The following is an 18,454-nucleotide window of genomic DNA, read 5'->3' as shown; positions in this document are numbered from 1 at the left end:
ATGTAACTGTATCCATCTCGGCTACTTCTTAGAGTCATAGAGTCTTACAGTGTGGAAACAGGCTCTTCGGCCCAACTTGCCCGCACCGGCCAACATGTCCCATCTACACTCGTCCCACCTGAAGATTTACGAGGATGTTGCCAGGACTCGAGGGCCTGAGTTATAGGGCGAGGTTGAGCAGGCTGGGACTCTATGCCTTGAGGCGCAGGAGGATGAGGGGTGATCGAATAGAGGTGTATAAAATCATGAGGGGAATAGATTGGATAGACGCACAGATTCTCTTGCCCAGAGTAGGGGAATCGAGAATCCTAGGACATAGGTTTAAGGTGAGGGGGAAAAGATTTAATAGGAATTTGATGGGTAATGTTTTCACACAAAGGAAGCTAGGTGTATGGAATGAGCTGCCGGAGGAGGTAGTTAAGGCAGGTACTCTTGCACCGTTTAAGAAACATTTAGACAAGTACATCTCCCACACTCCAAAGACGTACAGGTTTGTCGGCTAATTGGCTTGGTATATATGTGAAGTTGTCCTGAGTGTAGGAGAGTGTTATTGTGTGGGGATCGCTGGTGTGTGCGGACTTGGTGGGCCGAAGGGCCTGTTTCCGTGCAGTTTCTGTAAACCAAACTAAACTAAAATATTTCTATCTGCTTTTCTTTTTCTAGGAGAAGGGGTGGATCACGGAAAGGATGCAGAAGTTAAAGGATAATACCTCCGCAGATATCAGCGACCTGCAGGGCAAACTGAAGCTACTACAGAAACACCAGGCCTTTGAAGCTGAAATCCTGGCTCACCAGGCCATTATTACAAACGTTACTGAGGTCAGCATCTGCTTCCTTTATCCATGTGAGAAACCAGTTACCTTCCCACAATGAAATTACAAAAGGGCTGGACAAGCTGGATGCAGGAAAAAATGTTCCCAATGTTGGGGGAGTCCAGAACCAGGGGCCACACAGTCTAAGAATAAAGGGGAGGCCATTTAAAACTGAGGTGAGAAAAAAACAAAAAACACCCAGAGAGTTGTGAATTTGTGGAATTCTCTGCCACAGAAGGCAGTGGAGGCCGATTCACTGGATGGATTTAAAAGAGAGTTAGATCGAGCTCTAGGGGCTAGCGGGATCAGGAGTATGGGGAGAAGGCAGGCACGGGTTATTGATTGTGGATGATCAGCCATGATCACAATGAATGGCGGTGTTGGCTCGAAGGGGCAAATGGCCTCCTCCTGCACCTATTTTCTATGTTTCTATGAAATTCTTTTAATGAGTTGCGGCTGCTCCTCTTTGACGTTGCTTGTGTGGCACCCTCCCCCTTAATTAAAAACTTCCTGTTCAGTCAGTGTCGTTAATGGCACAGCGGTAGAGTTGCTGCCTTCCGGCGCCAGAGACCCGGGTTCGAACCTGAATACAAGTTGCTTGTCTGCAGAGTTTGTACGTTCTCCACCTGACCTGTGTGGATTTTACCAGTATCTCTGGTTTCCTCCCACACTCTAAAGACATACAGGTTTGTGGGTTAATTGGCTTCTGTAAAATGTAAATTGTCCCCGGTGTGTGTAGGGTAGTGTTAATGTGCGGGGATCGCTGGTTGGTGCGGACTCGGTCCGATGGGCCTGTTTTTGCACTGTATCGCTAAACTATACGAAACTAAACTAATGGCAAATGGATGCTCAATTGAGCATCCAATCCTCAATCATGATTGCAGCAGTTTCTCTAATGACACTGAAAGGGTAACAGGTTAGCCCTCTTCCCCAAAAGGAGAAGCAGCCCAATATAGAGCAGGTAAATGCCATCAGCTCAGCATACTTCCTCTCAGTCCTTTGTATTTATTAGTTCAACCAGTTGCAACTCTCCCTGCATCTGTCTCATACAGGTTTGTTTTACCCCAGAGACCGTTCTATCTAATCTATATACTAAAACTCTCATTTGTTTGTTTGTTCCTGAACGGTACACGATAGCACGACAATTTTAGGCCCACCTTACTCACCGTCGTCCCTTTGGTGCTAATGGAAGAAGTTTCATTGAGATCGGTGTTATATTTTTTAAGTTATTCACATTTTAAAGTTTAAATCTATCTCCTGGGGAGGGAGGGGGGATAAGGGGGGTTGAGGAGAGGGGAAGGGGGAGAGGGGAGGGGGGGTTGGAGGGAGGGAGGGGGAGGGGAGGGAGGGAGGGTGGGAGGAGGAGGGACGATAAGGGGGGTTGAGGAGAGTGGAGGGGGAGGGGAGAGGGAGGGAGGGAGGAGGAGGGAGGATAAGGGGGGATGAGGAGGGTGGAGTGGAGGGGAGGGGGGGTTGGAGGGGGTAGGGGAGGGAGGAGGAGGGAGGATAAGGGGGGTTGAGGAGGGTGGAGTGGAGGGGAGGGGAAGAGGGGGTTGGAGGGGGGAGGAGCGAAGGGGGGAGGGGAGAAGGGTGGGAGGGGGGAGGAGAGAGTGCTGCACCAATGCAGGAGAGGTTTGGGCCCGACGGGTCCAGGGTCTAGAATCTTCATATTATCCATGGCTGAACAGATAGCTCCCTAGTCTCTGAGTTAGAGGTAGGTGAGTTCTAGTTCCCAGCCCTGAGCCTTGGGCCGTGAATCCATTGCTTCCTCTGGTGTCTGTCATTGTTATATTTCTTTTGTGTAACTTTGAGTACGTCACCCTAACTATGCCCTTTTGTATTTTGCCACTGTAGATCGGTGAATTGCTGCTATCGGGCCACCATCCTAAATCCACCGAGATCCAGCGTAGTTTGCAGCAGCTCCTGGAGAGTTGGGAGCAACTGAAGGAGGCGGTGGCTGCTCGCGGCAAAACGTTGGAGGAAAACCGGGATTTCCTGGAATTCCTGCAAAAAGTCGAACAAGTCGAAGCATGGATCAGGGAAAAGGTAGGAGTGGCGGGAATTCTTTTGTTTCCTTTCGTCATAACCTGCAGTCCTTCCGTGGAGTTCCAGTGTAATTCTTGAGTGGAGACCAGGTTTCACCGAATGAATGTCTGTATGGGGCACAGAGGTTCACGGGCACCGCAAACGCAAGCTCAAAGCTGGACAACTGGAATAGTTTAGGCGGCACGGTGGTACAGCGGTAGAGTTGCTGCCTTACAGCGAATGCAGCGCCGGAGACCCGGGTTCCATCCCGACTACGGGTGCTGTCTGTACGGAGTTTGTACGTTCTCCCCGTGACCTGCGTGGGTTTTCTCCGGGATCTTCGGTTTCCTCCCACACTCCAAAGACGTGCAGGTTTGTAGGTAAATTGGCTTGGTAAATGTAAAAATTGTCCCTGGTGGGTGTAGGACAGTGTTAATGTGTGGGGATCGCTAGTCGGCGCGGACCCGGTAGTCCGCGCTGTATCTCTAAACTAAACTGCCTAAGTTATTAAGCAAGCACCTGGTGTTAGTGTATTTTTAAATAGATCTCTACATCCATGACTAGGAAGGAAATGCAGATGCTGGTTTAAACCGAAGATAGACACAAAATGCTGGAGTAACACAGGGGGCATCTCTGGAGAGAAGGAATGGGTGACATTTCGGGTCGAGATCCTAAGTCTGAAGAAGGGTCTTGACCCGGAGATGCTGCCTACCCATGTCTCTTGGTTCTGTTCTAAGGTCTTTCTATGCCTGATTATTTATATTGGGGCTCCATATGCTGACAATTGATCAGGGGCTGACCAAAAGCTGAATACTCTACAGTAAAAGCAGAAGATGCTGGGAATGCTCAACAGGTCAGACAGGGACGCTGTTCACAGGGAAGCAGAGATTCCTTTGCCCAGCATCAACACTTCACCAGAACTGAATTTTGCATTTGTCATTATTTTGTGTTTCTTTCTAACCACTTTACAGGAGGTGATGATCAGTGTGGGAGACGTCGGCAAGGACTATGAACACTGCTTACAGTTGCAGAAAAAGCTCAATAAGTTCCGTGGAACAGGGGTACGTACAGGCCTCACAGTACAATTACATAGCAGGGATAGACACAAAATAGACAATAGGTGCAGGAGTAGGGCATTCGACCCTTCGAGCCAGCACCGCCATTCAATGTGATCATGGCTGATCATTCTCAATCAGTACCCCGTTCCTGCCTTCTCCCCGTACCCCCTGACTCCGCTATCCTTAAGAGCTCTATCTAGCTCTCTCTTGAATGTATTCAGAGAATTGGCCTCCACTGCCTTCTGAGGCAGAGAATTCCACGGATGCACAACTGTCTGGGTGAAAAAGTTTTTCCTCATCTCCGTTCTAAATGACCTACCCCTTATTCTTAAACTGTGGCCCCTGGTTCTGGACTTCCCCCAACATCGGGAACATGTTTCCTGCCTCTAGCATGTTCAATCCCTTAATAATCTTATACGTTTCAATAAGATCCCCTCTCATCCCAAATTCCAGAGTATCCAAGCCCAGTCGCTCCATTCTTTCAATATACGACAGTCCCGCCATCCCGGGAATGAACCTAGTAAACCTACGCTGCACGCCCTCAATAGCAAGAATATCCTTCCCCAAATTTGGAGACCAGAACTGCACACAGTACTCCAGGTGCGGTCTCACTAGGGCCCTGTACAACTGCAGAAGGACTTCTTTGCTCCTCTACTCAGCTCTTCTTGTTATGAAGGCCAACATGCCATTGGTTTTCTTCACTGCCTGCTGTACCTGCATGCTTACTTTCAGTGACAATGACCTGCTCCCTGGGATGGGGACACAAGGAATTACAGATGCCGGAATCTTCAGCCGAACACAAAGAGCGAGTTAGGCACCATCCCATGGGGGGGTCAGGCAGGCGGTGCTCTGGGTCAGGAAGCTGGGAGGTCATGTGCAGGAAGGAACTGCAGATGCTGGTCTAAACCGAAGATAGACACAAAAAGCTGAAGTAACTCAGCGGGACAGGCAGCATCTCTTCGAAGAAGAAGGGTCTCGACCCAAAACGTCACCCATTCCTTCTCTCCAGAGATGCTGCCTGTCCCGCTGAGTTACCCCAGCATTTTGTGTCTGTGTTTAGTTGGGAGGTCACGTTGCAGTTGTATAAGACGTTGGTGAGGCCACATTTGGAGTATTGTGTTCAGTTTTGGGTACCATGTTGTAGGACAGATGTTGTCAAGCTGGAAAGGGTATAGAGAAAATTTACGAGGATGTTGCCAGGACTCGAGGGTCTGAGCTACAGGGAGAGGTTGAGCAGGCTGGGACTCTGTTCCTTGGAGTGCAGGAGGATGAGGGGTGATCTTATAGAGGTGTATAAAATCATGAGAGGAATAGATCGGGTAGAGGCACAGAGTCTCTTGCCCAGTGTAGGGAAATTGAGGACCATAGGACATAAGTTTAATGTGAAGGGGAAAAGATTAAATAGGAATCTGAGGGGTAACCTTTTCACAAAAAGGGTGGTGGGTGTATGGAACAAGCTGCCAGAGGAGGTCGTTGAGGCAGGGACTATCACAACATTTAAGAAACAGTTAGACAGGTACACGGATAGGACAGGATTGGAGGGATATTGGCCAAATGCAGGCAGGTGGAACTAGTGTAGGTGGGACATGTTGGCAAGTTGGGCCGAAGGCTTGTTTCCATATTGTATGACTCTCTGACTAACCTTTCTTCAGAGTTCCTCCAACTTTGTTTTGCTCATGTCTGAGGGTGGATCTTTTGGTATTGGGGTGGTGCCTGAATATTGACCCATCCTTGCTCTTCCATAGGACGTGACTGTGGATGACGCCCACATCAGGACCATCAACAGCCTGGCCATCCAGCTGGAGAAGAGGAACAAAGACGACCTTGTAACCATCCTCCAACGCAAGCAGCAGTTGAACAAAAGGTGATCCTCCCCTCCTCACGTTCAAAATGAGCTGTCAGAGCCTGGCAACGCTTCACAGCACAGCCAGCCGTCACCTTGCAACACACCTATGAAGATCCCACCATTAGCCTGGCCAGTACTGAGCTACCAGCTGGCCCGTTACAATAGGTTATCCTTCATTCAGGTGGGATTGCAGTGGAAGGAACTAGACACGGGCCCTGTAGGGAACATAGTACATAGAACAGGCCCTTCAGCCCACAATGTCTCTACTGAACATGATGCCAAGAACAACTCTTATCTGCCTGCACATAAACCATATCCCACCATCCCCTGAATATCCATGTGCCTATCCAAAAGTCTCTTAAATGCCACTATTGTAGCTGCCTTAACTACGACCCCCAGCAGCACATTCCAGGCACCCGCCACCCTCTGTGTAAAACAGCTTGCCCTGCACATCTCTTCTAAACATTGTCTCTCCCATTTTAAAGCTAGGCCCTCCCGTATTTGACATTTTCCTGAGCAAAATGTTCTGACTATCTAGCTTATCTGTGCCTTGAGGTAGGTTCACCAGGTTAATTCCTGGGATGGCGGGACTGACATATGATGAAAGAATGGGTCGACTGGGCTTGTATTCACTGGAGTTTAGAAGGATGAGAGGGGATCTTATAGAAACATATAAAATTCTCCAGGGATTGGACAGGCTAGATGCAGGAAAAATGTTCCCGATGTTGGTGGAGTCCAGAACCGGGGGTGGGGGGTCACAGTTTATGTATAAAGGGTCGGCCATTTAGTGCTGAGATGAGGAAAAATGTTTTCACCCAGAGAGTTGTGAATCTGTGGAATTCTCTGCCACAGAAGGCAGTGGAGGCCGATTCACTGGATGTTTTCAAGAGGGAGTTAGATATAGTTCTTGGGGCTAACGGAATCAAGGATATGGGGAGAAAGCAGGAACGGGGTACTGATTTTGGATGATCAGCCATGATCATATTGAATGGCGGTGCTGCCTACACCTGCACCTATTTTCTGTGTTTCTCTGTTTCTCTTTGTGTTGCCACTTTCAGAGAGTTATGGACTTGGACCACAAGATATCTTTGTACATCAATGCCATTAAAGGGTCATGCCATTAATTGTATATCTTCCCCTGATCCCAGGAATGAGTGGGTTAACCTATGATGAGCGTTTGTTGGCACTGTAATTAGTACTCGCTGGAGTTTAGAAGAATGAGGGGAGACCTCATTGAAACGTACAGAATAGTGAAAGGCTTGGATAGAGTGGATGTGGAGAGGATGTTTCCACTAGTGGGAGAGTCTAGGACCAGAGGTCATAGCCTCAGAATTAAAGGATGTTCTTTTAGGAAGGAGATGAGGAGACATTTCTTTAGTCAGAGGGTGGTGAATCCCCCTTATTCCTCTCCCTTTGCCCTCTCCCTTTGCCCTCTCCCTTTGCCCTCTCCCTTTGCCCTCTCCCTTTGCCCTCTCCCTTTGCCCTCTCCCTTTGCCCTCTCCCTTTGCCCTCTCCCTTTGCCCTCTCCCTTTGCCCTCTCCCTTTGCCCTCTCCCTTTGCCCTCTCCCTTTGCCCTCTCCCTTTCCCCGCTCCCTTTCCCCTTTCCCCTCTCCCTTTCCCCTCTCCCTTCCCCCTCTCCCTCTCCCTTTCCCCTCTCCCTTTCCCCTCTCCCTTTCCCCTCTCCCTTTCCCCTCTCCCTTTCCCCTCTCCCTTTCCCCTCTCCCTTTCCCCTCTCCCTTTCCCCTCTCCCTTTCCCCTCTCCCCCTCCCTTTCCCCTCTCCCCCTCCCTTTCCCCTCTCCCCTCTCCCTTCCCCCTCTCCCTTTCCCCTCTCCCCCTCTCCCATGCCATTCCCCCAGGCCTCATGCCCTCCTTTCCTCTGCCCTTCCTGTCTCTACTCCCTCTCTTTCGCTCAGCCCCTCCGCCTCTCTCCAGCCCGTCCTCTCCGCTCACTGTCTTCTCCATCTCCGTTCAGGTGGGACAGTTTCCAAGGAAATTTGAATAAGTACAGGAAAAAACTGGCGGCTGCCCTGGAGGTTCACGCCCTGATCAGAGAAATGGATGAAATTACAGAAAGAATGGGCGAGAAGGTGAGAACCGTGTGACTTGGCTTTAGTTTAGAGATACAGCGCGGAAACAGGCCCTTCGGCCCACCGGGTCCGCGTCGACCAGCGATCCCCGCACATTAGCACTGTCCTACACACACTAGGGACAATTTTTACATTTACCAAGCCAATTAACCTACAAACCTGCACGTCTTTGGAGTGTGGGAGGAAACCGAAGATATAGACAATAGGTGCAGGAGTAGGCCATTCGGCCCTTTGAGCCAGCACCACCATTCTAGGCACCTTGTTCACTTGGGCAGTTTACACCCCAGCGGTATGAACATTGACTTCTCTAACTTCAGATAGTTCCTCTGTCCCTCTCTTTCCCCACCCCTTCCCAGTTCTCCCACTAGTCTTCCTTTCTCCTACCACATCCTATCTTTGTCCTGCCCCCTCCCCCTGACATCAGTCTGAAGAAGGGTCTCGACCCGAAACGTCACCCGTTCCTTCTCTCCAGAGATGCTGCCTGTCCCGCTGAGTTTCTCCAGCGTTTTGTGTCTGCCTAGAGGATCTTGGTGAGTTGCTGCAATGCCTTCCGATGGTACAAACTGCTACGGAGTGCACTGGCGGTGGAGAGAGTGAACGGTTGAGGATGGGATGGCTGGCAAGCAGACTGCGACACACTGCGTGGTGGCAAGCCTCGTGAATGTCGTTCAAGCTGCACTCAGCCATGCAAGTGGGGCAGATTCAATCACGCACGCCAGCGTGCGGAGTGAGGCAAGGTCAAAAGCCCGATCGTCATTCCGCAATCTCTCACATGCGGGAAGTAGTTCAGCATTCAAGATTCAATTTATTGTAACGTGCACCAATTAAGGTGCAGTGAAATTTGAGTTACCACACAGCCACACTAAGTAAAAAGCAAAATTGAAGCTATGTAAGAACTCTGTAACAAATGTGTCTTTTATTTCTATTTGTACATATGCTTTTAAAAAAATTTAAATTAAAAAAAAAAAAAATTTTAAATTTAACATGAACATCCACCACAGCGGATTCCACATTCCTCACTGTGATGGAAGGTATTATAGCAATTCATTAATCCCTCACACAATTAAAGCATGGAATAGTCTTCACCCTACTATAGTTATTCAACCAGACTAAATTTAAGGCAGCTCTTCTCCAAGAAGCCCTTCTTGCTTAAGTCCATACTCCGCCACCTCCAGTTTAAATTCCATTTGGAATATTTTGGAGGACCAAGAACCAAGAATAAAGTTCAATCATCTTCCCCGTTGTTCACCCGCGGTCGGGGCTGTTGAACCGTCCGCGGTCGCCGCTGCCGACTGTCCGAGGCCCTCGCGTCGGGATGATCGAAACTCCCCGCCGCATGGAGCTCCCGAGTCGGCCTCTCCTTACCAGAGACCGCGGGCTTACTGATGTACTGGAGCAGTTCCCGCAAACCAACGTCCCTCTCCTCTCCTCGCCCTTCCATCTTTGTGTCTCGGGGGCGCCTCCTGCAGCCGACCTGAAGGTGTTGGAGGCGTTACCCCAGTTCACCCCCCTGCTGGTCCTTGGTCCTCATGCCCAACTTCTCCAGCTCCCTCCCGGTTACACTGTCTGCCGAGCCCTCAGGAGGGTTCCCGGTCCCACTGCCCGATGAGACCGGGCGAGCGACATCTCAGGACAGCCTCTGCAATTGCCACGGAAATTAAATATTGCTCTCATCGAGCGAAGAGGAAATGGTTTTAATATTCACAGTTCCTGAACTGCACCACTAATGTCCCGAAGCAAGGTTTCCAGGGCTATCTGTTCCCCTGGAGCATGGAGAGTTGAAGGCCTGAATGTCCATTCCTAAAACATTCTTGCGCAAATTTTATCTTTATATGCTTCGTTGTCACCTTCCCCTAGCTAACAATGATCTATTTTACATTGTCCTTTATCTGCATCCCCTTTGATATCTCCTTTTTATACCTTACCCTTCCATATCTCTGTGTCTCCTTCTCCCCTGACTCTCAGTCTGAAGAAGATTCTCGACCAGAAACAGTCACAGAGTCATATATACATAATGGATACAGGCCCTTCAGCCCAACACAATGGTCTGAAGGAGGGTCTCGACCCGAAACGTCACCCGTTCCTTCTCTCCACAGATGCCGCCTGTCCCACAGAGTTACTCCAGCATTTTGTGTTTATCTTTGGTGTAAGCCAGCATCTGCAGTTCCTTCCTAAGTACCTGCACTCTACCATGTGGTTTGTTATTTGTCCTGTCAAGATGCACCGGTTTGAGTATAAAAGCTGCAGCCCCTCATAGACAAGAGTTACTCCCCTTTCGAGCAAAACCAAACCACTAACCACACGTCTTTATTCCTAGAGTCTGATGATGCAAGGACTGGACTATGGTCGGGATGTGGAAAATGTGGAAAAGCTGATAAGGAAACATAAAGAAACCGAACTAGAAATCACAGTTATCCGGGATAAAACAGAGGTGAGTACTGACCAGGGAGGCAGAGACAGAGACAGTGAAGCTGACCTGGGTTCCAACAAAAAATGCCTCCTAGAACCTCCTAGAATGGGCGGTCACGGTGGCGCAGCGGTAGAGTTGCTGCCTTACCCGCGAAACCCATTCCTTCTCTACTGAGATGCTGCCTGACCTGCCGAGTTACTCCAGCATTTTGTGAAATAAATACCTTCGATTTGTACCAGCATCTGCAGTTATTTTCTTACATTCCCAAAAACGAAATCTGCAAGTCGGTAGTGAACAAAAACAGGGATGTAATGTTGAGGCACTGGTCAGGCCCCATTTGGAGCAATGTGAGCAATTTTGGACCCCATCTCTGAGGAAGAATGAGAGGGTCCAGAGGAGGTTTACGAGAATGATTCGGGTCCCCTTGTGGTCCTGGCGGCCTTTCGCCGGGCCCACCCATTGTTCACGGTGGCCTCCTCGCACTGGGGCCACATATTGCTCGTGCCGGTCAGTCCACCTCGCTCTCGATCTCTCCTCGCTCTCGGTGGCGTGGTGCCCGTCGGCGTCAGTGGCTGGGGGGCGATTCGGAGTCCCCTGTGGGCAGGCCGGGCCTAACGGGCCGGTACTCCGCCTTCGGCCCGCCGCGGACGAGTCCTCCCCCTATGGTCTGATTGCGGCAGACGAGTCCACAACCTGTGCACCACCTCCTACTGCACTGGGGATGGGGAGTCACAGTACTGTCCGGCACTGTGGCGCAGTGGTAGAGTTGCTGCCTTACAGCGAATGCAGCGCCGGAGACCCGGGTTCCATCCCGACCACGGGTGCCGTCTGTACGGAGTTTGTACGTTCTCCCCGTGACCTGCGTGGGTTTTCTCTGAGATCTTCGGTTTCCTCCCACACTCCAAAAGAAGTACAGGTTTGTAGTTTAATTGGCTTGGTATATGTACAAATTGTCCCTCGTGGGTGTAGGATAATGTTAATGTGTGGGGATCGCTGGTCGGTGCGGACCCGGTGGGCTGAAAGGGCCTGTTTCCTCGCTGTATCTCTAAACTGAACTAAACAATGACTCCACACTCTGTACATTACCGCCTACTGCACTGGGGATGATGTTATTGGGTCTACCCCTTCCCCTTACTGCTCAAGGGTGAGTGTTCCATTCTGGGGTCCGCGTACCTCACCCCCTCCGGAGCAGAGATCCTGCTGGAATTGTGCTAACGGCCGTTAATGTGTTCTGTTCGTCTATCTGCACTAGGCACTGGAAGCTAGCGCCGGGCCGCTGTGTGAGTTCCATTTCCCTCTGTCCGACAAGCTGAGTCTGAAGAAAAGGGAGATGCAGGACAGGTGGCTGCAGCTGAAGACTGAGGCCAAAGTGCGGTGAGTACATCTCCCAAAGTGCAGGCTCAGACTCCGTGCATAGAAGGGGCTTGGATTTATCTTGTGCCTTTTAATGTTCCACGGAGCTTACAAGCGGTGAATTATTTCTGAAGATAATATAGGAAACATGGCAGCCCCATCCCAGGACCGACAAACTGAGAATGGCCCAAAGTCTGCTTACCTCTTTGACCAATCTGACTCCCATATTGGAATTCTCTGCCACTGAAGGCAATAGACAATAGGTGCAGGAGGAGGCCATTCGGCCCTTCGAGCCAGCACCACCATTCAATGTGATCATGGCTGATCATTCTCAATCAGTACCCCGTTCCTGCCTTCTCCCCATACCTCCTGACTCCGCTATCCTTAAGAGCTCTATCTAGCTCTCTCTTGAATGCATTCAGAGACTCGGTGGGCCGAATGGCCTGTTTCCGCGCTGTATCTCAAAATCTAAAATCTAAAAAAAAAAAAACGCTTCCACTGCCTTCTATGGCAGAGAATTCCACAGATTTACAACTCTCTGACTGAAAAAAAAAAATCCTCATCTCCGTTCTAAAAGGCAGTGGAGGCCAATTCACTGGATGTTTTCAAGAGAGAGTTAGAGCTCTGAGGGCTGACGGATTCAAGGGATATGGAGAGAAAGCAGGAACGGGGCAATGATTTTGGATGGCGACCATTATTATATTGAATGGCGGTGCTGGCTCAAAGGGCTGAATGGCCTATTCATGCGCCTATTTTCTATGTTTCTATGATATTGGCTCCTGCATGTTACTGCACAGAGGGCAGGTGTTTCAAGGGATGAACATCTAACTTCCCACTCCACTGCCAGTATCAACACTGAACCCAAGGCCATGGTACGGACACCCTGAGCCGAGGGGCAACGGCACTTTCGATTGTTGATCCCCTCATCTTTACCCCAGCCATGGCTGGTGGATGTGGAACAACTCCATATAGAACAACTCCACAAATAGATGCAAAATGCTGGAGTAACTCAGCGGGACAGGCAGCATCTCTGGAGAGAAGGAACGGGTGACGTTTCGGATCGAGAAAGCTCCACTGATCTGCACGCGGTCACCAGCCCAGCTTGGACAGTCAAATGCAACGTATTAGCTCCACTGGTGGAGCTGCTGCCTCCCAACCCCAATGCCCGGGTTCAATCCAGACCTCTGACGCTATTGTTGATCTTGTACCTTGCCCATATTCCCCTCGACAGCTCTAGTTTCTCCCAAGTTGCAGATGTGTAGGTCGGTTGGTTAATTAGCCAGTCCATTGACACTCGTGTGTAGTAGTATCTGGCAGAGGTGGGGGAGATTGAGGAGAATTAATGGAATGAGAGGAGAATAAATCACAGAAGCTGTCTTGCCTGTTGAGTTCCTGTGCCACTTGTTTTATTACTTTAGGTTCTGCGATGGCCAGGACTGGTCCAAAGAGAGAAATACAAACTTTGGAGATACAGCGCGGAAACAGGCCCTTTCGGCCCACTGGGTCCGCGCCACCCAGCGATCCCCGCACACTAACACTATCCTACACCCACTAGGGACAATTTTTACATTTACCAAGCCAATTAACCTACATACCTGTACGTCTTTGGAGTGTGGGAGGAAACCGTAGATCTCGGAGAAAACCCACGCAGGTCACGGGGAGAACGTGCAAACTCCGTACAGACGGCGCCCGTAGTCGGGATGGAACCCGGGTCTCCGGCGCTGCATTCGCTGCAAGGCAGCAACTCTACGGCTGCGCCACCATGCCGTCCATAAAGTATGAGATAAGCTTCATTTCATGAAATAGCCAAATCAGAGAAAGCAACAAAGGCTGTGGATGGATAGTGTGTGATTTTAAAGTCATGGTCAGAGCACGGAAACAGGCCATTCAGCCCAACTTGTCCATGTTCCATGCCAGACAAATTGTCTGCCTGACCTAAACCTACTTGCCTGCATTCGGCCCATACCCATCGAATCTTTCTTATCCGTATATCTGTCCAAACATCATTTAAAAATTGTAAATGTATGGCCCCCACAACTTCCAATGTTTTGTGTTTGTTTCCCCTTGTTCTTATTTTCCAAATAGTACCACAGCATTAAATGTCACCTGCCATTAGTCCATGTCCCCATTTAAGTCTGTTGTTATCATCTTCCATCCTGTTAAGCTCCCGCTGGTTTCTTGCTTTCGCAGAAAGGAGAAGCTGGAAGCTTCGTACCAGCTGCAGAAGTTCAACAGAACTGTCCAGGAGCTGATGGACTGGGCACAGTGGATGAAGGCGCTGGTGGGAGAGAGGAGACTTGCAATGAGTAAACGGGAAGCCGAGAGCATGATTGATGAGCACCAGGAGAGAAAGGCAAGGCCACTGCCCAACCAGCGGAGCAAACTGTTTCATCATTCAGCCAGAATTACAGTGGCACTCTGTGTTATTTGATAATGACTTATTTCTCTGCTGCCATGCCTCCCATCAAATGCAGATAGAGTCATAGAGTGATACAGTGTGGAAACAGGCCCTTCGGCCCAACTTGCCCACACCGGCCAACATGTCCCAGCCACACCAATCCCAGCTGCCCGCACTTGGTCCAAATCACTCCAAGCCTGTCCTATCCATGTTCATAGACAATAGGTGCAGGAGTAGGCCATTCGGCCCTTCGAGCCAGCACCGCCATTGAATGTGATCTTGGCTGATCATTCTCAATCAGTACCCCGTTTTTGCCTTCTCCCCATACCCCCTGACTCCGCTATCCTTAAGAGCTCTATCTAGCTCTCTCTTGAATGCATTCAGAGAATTGGCCTCCACTGCCTTCTGAGGCAGAGAATTCCACAGATTCACAACTCTAAACTCTCTGACTGAAAAAGTCTAACTGGTTCTTAAATGTCTAACTGTTTCTTAAATGTTGCGATGGTCCATGCCTCATCTACCTCCTCTGGCAGCTTGTTCCATACACCCACCACCCTTTGTGTGAAAACGTTACCCCTCAGATTCTCTTTAGATCTTTTCCCCTTCACCTTAAACCTATGTCCTCTGGTCCTCGATTCGCCCACTCTGGGCAAGAGACTCTATGCATCTTCCTGATCTATTCCTCTCATGATTTTATACACTGTGAGACACTGTGAATGCTTTAACGGGAAGAAATGTTTCCTGCATTCTGATTCCGGGGAGTTTCGGTCAAAAGTGGAGAGGGCTGGTGCAGGAAGATCCAGAATGACATTAAGATTGACCGTGTCATTTGTGAATTTGTGGAATTCTCTGCCACAGAAGGCAGTGGAGGTCAATTCACTGGATGAATTTAAAAGAGAGTTAGATAGAGCTCTAGGGGCTAGTGGGATCAAGGGATATGGGGAGAAGGCAGGCACAGGTTACTGATTGTGGATGATCAGCCTATGGCCTCCTCCTGCACCTATTTTCTATGTCTATGTCTACGCCTATGACTGGAGGCGTGATTAAAATCAAAGTAGCCTGGAGAAGCCAAATAAACAAACAAAGAGCGCATTGGGCTGTGTGGACAGAACAGGTGGTGTGGGGAATGGCTTGTGGGGGGGTTTGAGAAGAGGCAGTGTATCGGCCAAGGTTGTGCTGAGGCTCAATGCTACACCAGCCACTCGTGTGTGCAGTACCTGTTGGCCAGCTCCTTCAGAGAGAGTACAGAAAAGAACATGCTCTAGAGGAGATGAACCATGAGGGATAAATAAAACCACGATTACAATGGTGGTGAATGTTAAGACTATTGGGCGATACAAATATCCACGAGGGACCTACATTTACACATCTCTGCATTTTAAGTATTTACTTCATGGGAAATGGGGAGTGGTAACCATCAAGAAATTGGGAAAATGGGATAGACAATAGACAATAGGTGCAGGAGGAGGCCATTCGGCCCTTCGAGCCAGCACCGCCATTCAATGTGATCATGGCTGATCATTCTCAATCAGTACCCCGTTCCTGCCTTCTCCCCATACCCCCTGACTCCGCTATCCTTAAGAGCTCTATCTAGCTCTCTCTTGAATGCATTCAGAGAATTGGCCTCCACTGCCTTCTGAGGCAGAGAATTCCACAGATTCACAACTCTCTGACTGAAAACGTTTTTCCTCATCTGCGTTCTAAATGGCCTACCCCTTATTCTTAAACTGTGGCCCCTTGTTCTGGACTCCCCCAAAATTGGGAACATGTTTCCTGCCTCTAACGTGTCCAACCCCTTAATAGTCTTGTATGTTTCGATAAGATCCCCTCTCATCCTTCTAAATTCCAGTGTATACCAGCCTAGTCGCTCCAGTCTTTCAACATACGACAGTCCCGCCATTCCGGGAATTAACCTAATGAACCTACGCTGCATGCCCTCAATAGCAAAGAACTAGTGACAAAGAACTAGTGTGAATGGGTGAGGATTCGGCGGGCTGAAAGGCTTGTTTCTATGCCGTATCTTTCAATCAGTCGATGAATCAAATGTTCAAAGTTCTACACAGAAGATATCACTGACGTTTCGTGTGTGTGTGCGGCTGCCTGTTTATATCTTTTAGGCTGAGATCCAAGCTAGAGGAGAGCGTTTTGATGCTGTCAGGAATGTTGCGGTCGAACTAGTGGCTGCGGGACACTACGCATCACCGGACATCAAGCAGTCCCTCTCCAAGGTGGAAGAGACGTGGACAACTCTAAATGAAGCCTGGCATGAGCGCAGCCATAGACTGGCAGAGGCCTGCGATCTACAGGTAACTGGCACACTACGGTGGGGAGCAGATCGGGCTCTTATTGTCAGATATATTATGGGGGTGTCTTTAGTCACAGGGTGGTGAATCTGTGGAATTCCTTGGCCAAAGGGTGGCGAATCTGTGGAATTCATTGCCGCAGACGGCGGTGGAGGCCAAGTCAATAGATATTTTTACAGCGGAGATAGACTGATTCTTGATCAGTACGGGTGTCAGGGGTTATGGGGTGAAGGCAGGAGAATGGGGTTGAGAGGATCAGATAGATCAGCCATGATTGAATGGCGGAGTAGACTTGATGGGCAACATGGCCTAATTCTACTCCGAGAATTTATGAACATCCATTTTTAGTAGCACATTAGACCAAGTGGACCCAAACCTCTCCTGCATTGGTGCAGCACCCTCTCCTCCCCCGCTCCCCTCAACCCCCTCCCCTCAAATCACCAGAAGGATACAAAGACGAATCAAAAAGATACAAAGACGTGAGTGAGTTGGTCGTGGTGTGCTCCTGTATTTCTCAGTAACATGATGAGCCTGTGTTTGTTGCAGATATTCTATGTGTACGCGGAACAGAGTGAGAGCTGGCTGGGCAGCAAGGAGGCCATCCTGGCCAACGAAGACTATGGGGTAGGTTTCTCACCAACCGCGTGTGATTCAGCAGCTTGGCAATTAGAATTATATGTTTAAATAAACCGAGTATGCTGGAGATCTGAAATAGAAACAGAAACACCCAGCAGGTCAGGCAGCAGCTGTGGAGAGAGAGAGAGAGAGAGAGACAGATTGCGTTTCAGGTCTGGGATAAGCCCCCAGCACTGATCCAAGCGACACGTGGTGCCACCAACAACTTTGGAAGCAGTGTTTTAATTCCAAGTTGAACTCATTCATGTAAATAAAGAATAAAATAATGAAGAAGGGTCTCGACCCGAAAGTCACCCATTCCTTCTCTCCTGAGATGCTGCCTGACCCGCTGAGTTACTCCAGCATTTTGTGAATAATCATTCATGTAAATTGTGAATTGCAGTGATCCTAGCACATCTCTTTGAAGAGTAGCACTGCCATTTAATCTCTGCTTCCTGCCGTGACAACGTTAGCAATCCATGGTGCAACTGGTGACCTGAATGTGATATGTTGGCATGGATAGAAGATAGGATAAGCATGAATTTGCCCTATTCCAGTTGATAAGATGTAACTCGTGGTGTGTTATAGGGATCGCTGCTTAGTCACAACATTTGACAAAGGCAAATCACGCTTTAATAATCCAGTCACCCAGTGAATGGAATTAATGATGTTTCTGCAGTGGGTCATTTGGTATCTGAGTGAAGCCATTTTGCTGAATCAAGACTCCAGATACAAATCTCCTTCATTCTTCAGAGGAAGAAGAATGAGTGGCATGGTGGTGCAGCGGTAGAGTTGCAGCCTCACAGCGCCAGAGACTCGGGTTCGATCCTGACCACGGGTGCTGTCTGTGTGGAGTTTGTACGTTCTCCCCGTGACCTGCGTGGGTTTTCTCTGAGATCTTCGGTTTTCTCCCACACTCCAAAGACGTACAGGTTTGTAGGTTAATTGGCTTGGTATAAATGAAAAATTGTCCCGAATGTAAATTGTCCCTAGTGTGTGTAGGATAGCTTCCGTGTGCGTGATCGCTGGTCGGTATGGACTTGGTGGGCCGAAGGGCCTGTTTCCGCGCAGTTTCTCTAAACTAAACTAAGAAAGGAACAGAATGACACAACGTGTAGGAAGGAACTGCAGACACAAAATGCTGGAGTAACTCTGCAGGACAGGCAGCATCTGTGGAGAGAAGGAATGGGTGACGTTTCGGGACGGGACCCTAGTCTGAGTTAACCCTTGTCCCAGCTGGATGCTGGGATCGCTGACACTCTATAAACTGCAAGCCTGTTTCAGTCAAAGCTATGCAAAAAGTAACGATGATAAAGGAAACAGGCCATTGTTAGCTGTGTGCTGGGTGAAAACAAGTTACAAGACAATGAGACCCAACTAGACGACTTCAGTCTGAAGAAGGGTCTCTACCCGAAACGTCACCCATTCCGTCTCTCCAGAAATGCTGCCTGTCCCGCTGAGTTACTCCAGCGTTTTGTGTCTATCTTCAGTAATACCACAATACTGAGTTGGTGAGTTTCTTCAACGCTGCCCTTGCTGTGCTGTT

The 18,454-nt window shown here is 49.3% G+C and overlaps 1 protein-coding gene across 1 annotated transcript in view; it reads left to right on the top strand.

Moving 5' to 3' along the window:
• The window catches only part of sptbn5 (spectrin, beta, non-erythrocytic 5), a 183,033-nt gene that overhangs the window by 155,716 nt on the left and 8,863 nt on the right, over positions 1–18,454 (top strand). Inside the window, exons 38-47 of the mRNA XM_078406114.1 lie at positions 664–819; positions 2,667–2,858; positions 3,809–3,898; positions 5,641–5,759; positions 7,715–7,829; positions 10,147–10,260; positions 11,492–11,613; positions 13,783–13,945; positions 16,108–16,296; positions 16,840–16,917. Coding sequence (XP_078262240.1) covers positions 664–819; positions 2,667–2,858; positions 3,809–3,898; positions 5,641–5,759; positions 7,715–7,829; positions 10,147–10,260; positions 11,492–11,613; positions 13,783–13,945; positions 16,108–16,296; positions 16,840–16,917 — 1,338 coding nt within the window. The remainder of the gene's footprint in view (positions 1–663; positions 820–2,666; positions 2,859–3,808; positions 3,899–5,640; positions 5,760–7,714; positions 7,830–10,146; positions 10,261–11,491; positions 11,614–13,782; positions 13,946–16,107; positions 16,297–16,839; positions 16,918–18,454) is intronic.

This window comes from Rhinoraja longicauda, chromosome 10 (genome assembly GCF_053455715.1).
Source record: "Rhinoraja longicauda isolate Sanriku21f chromosome 10, sRhiLon1.1, whole genome shotgun sequence".
NCBI lineage: Eukaryota > Metazoa > Chordata > Chondrichthyes > Rajiformes > Arhynchobatidae > Rhinoraja > Rhinoraja longicauda.
Note: the sequence above shows the minus strand (reverse complement) of the source record. Positions and strands in the feature narration are given on the sequence as shown.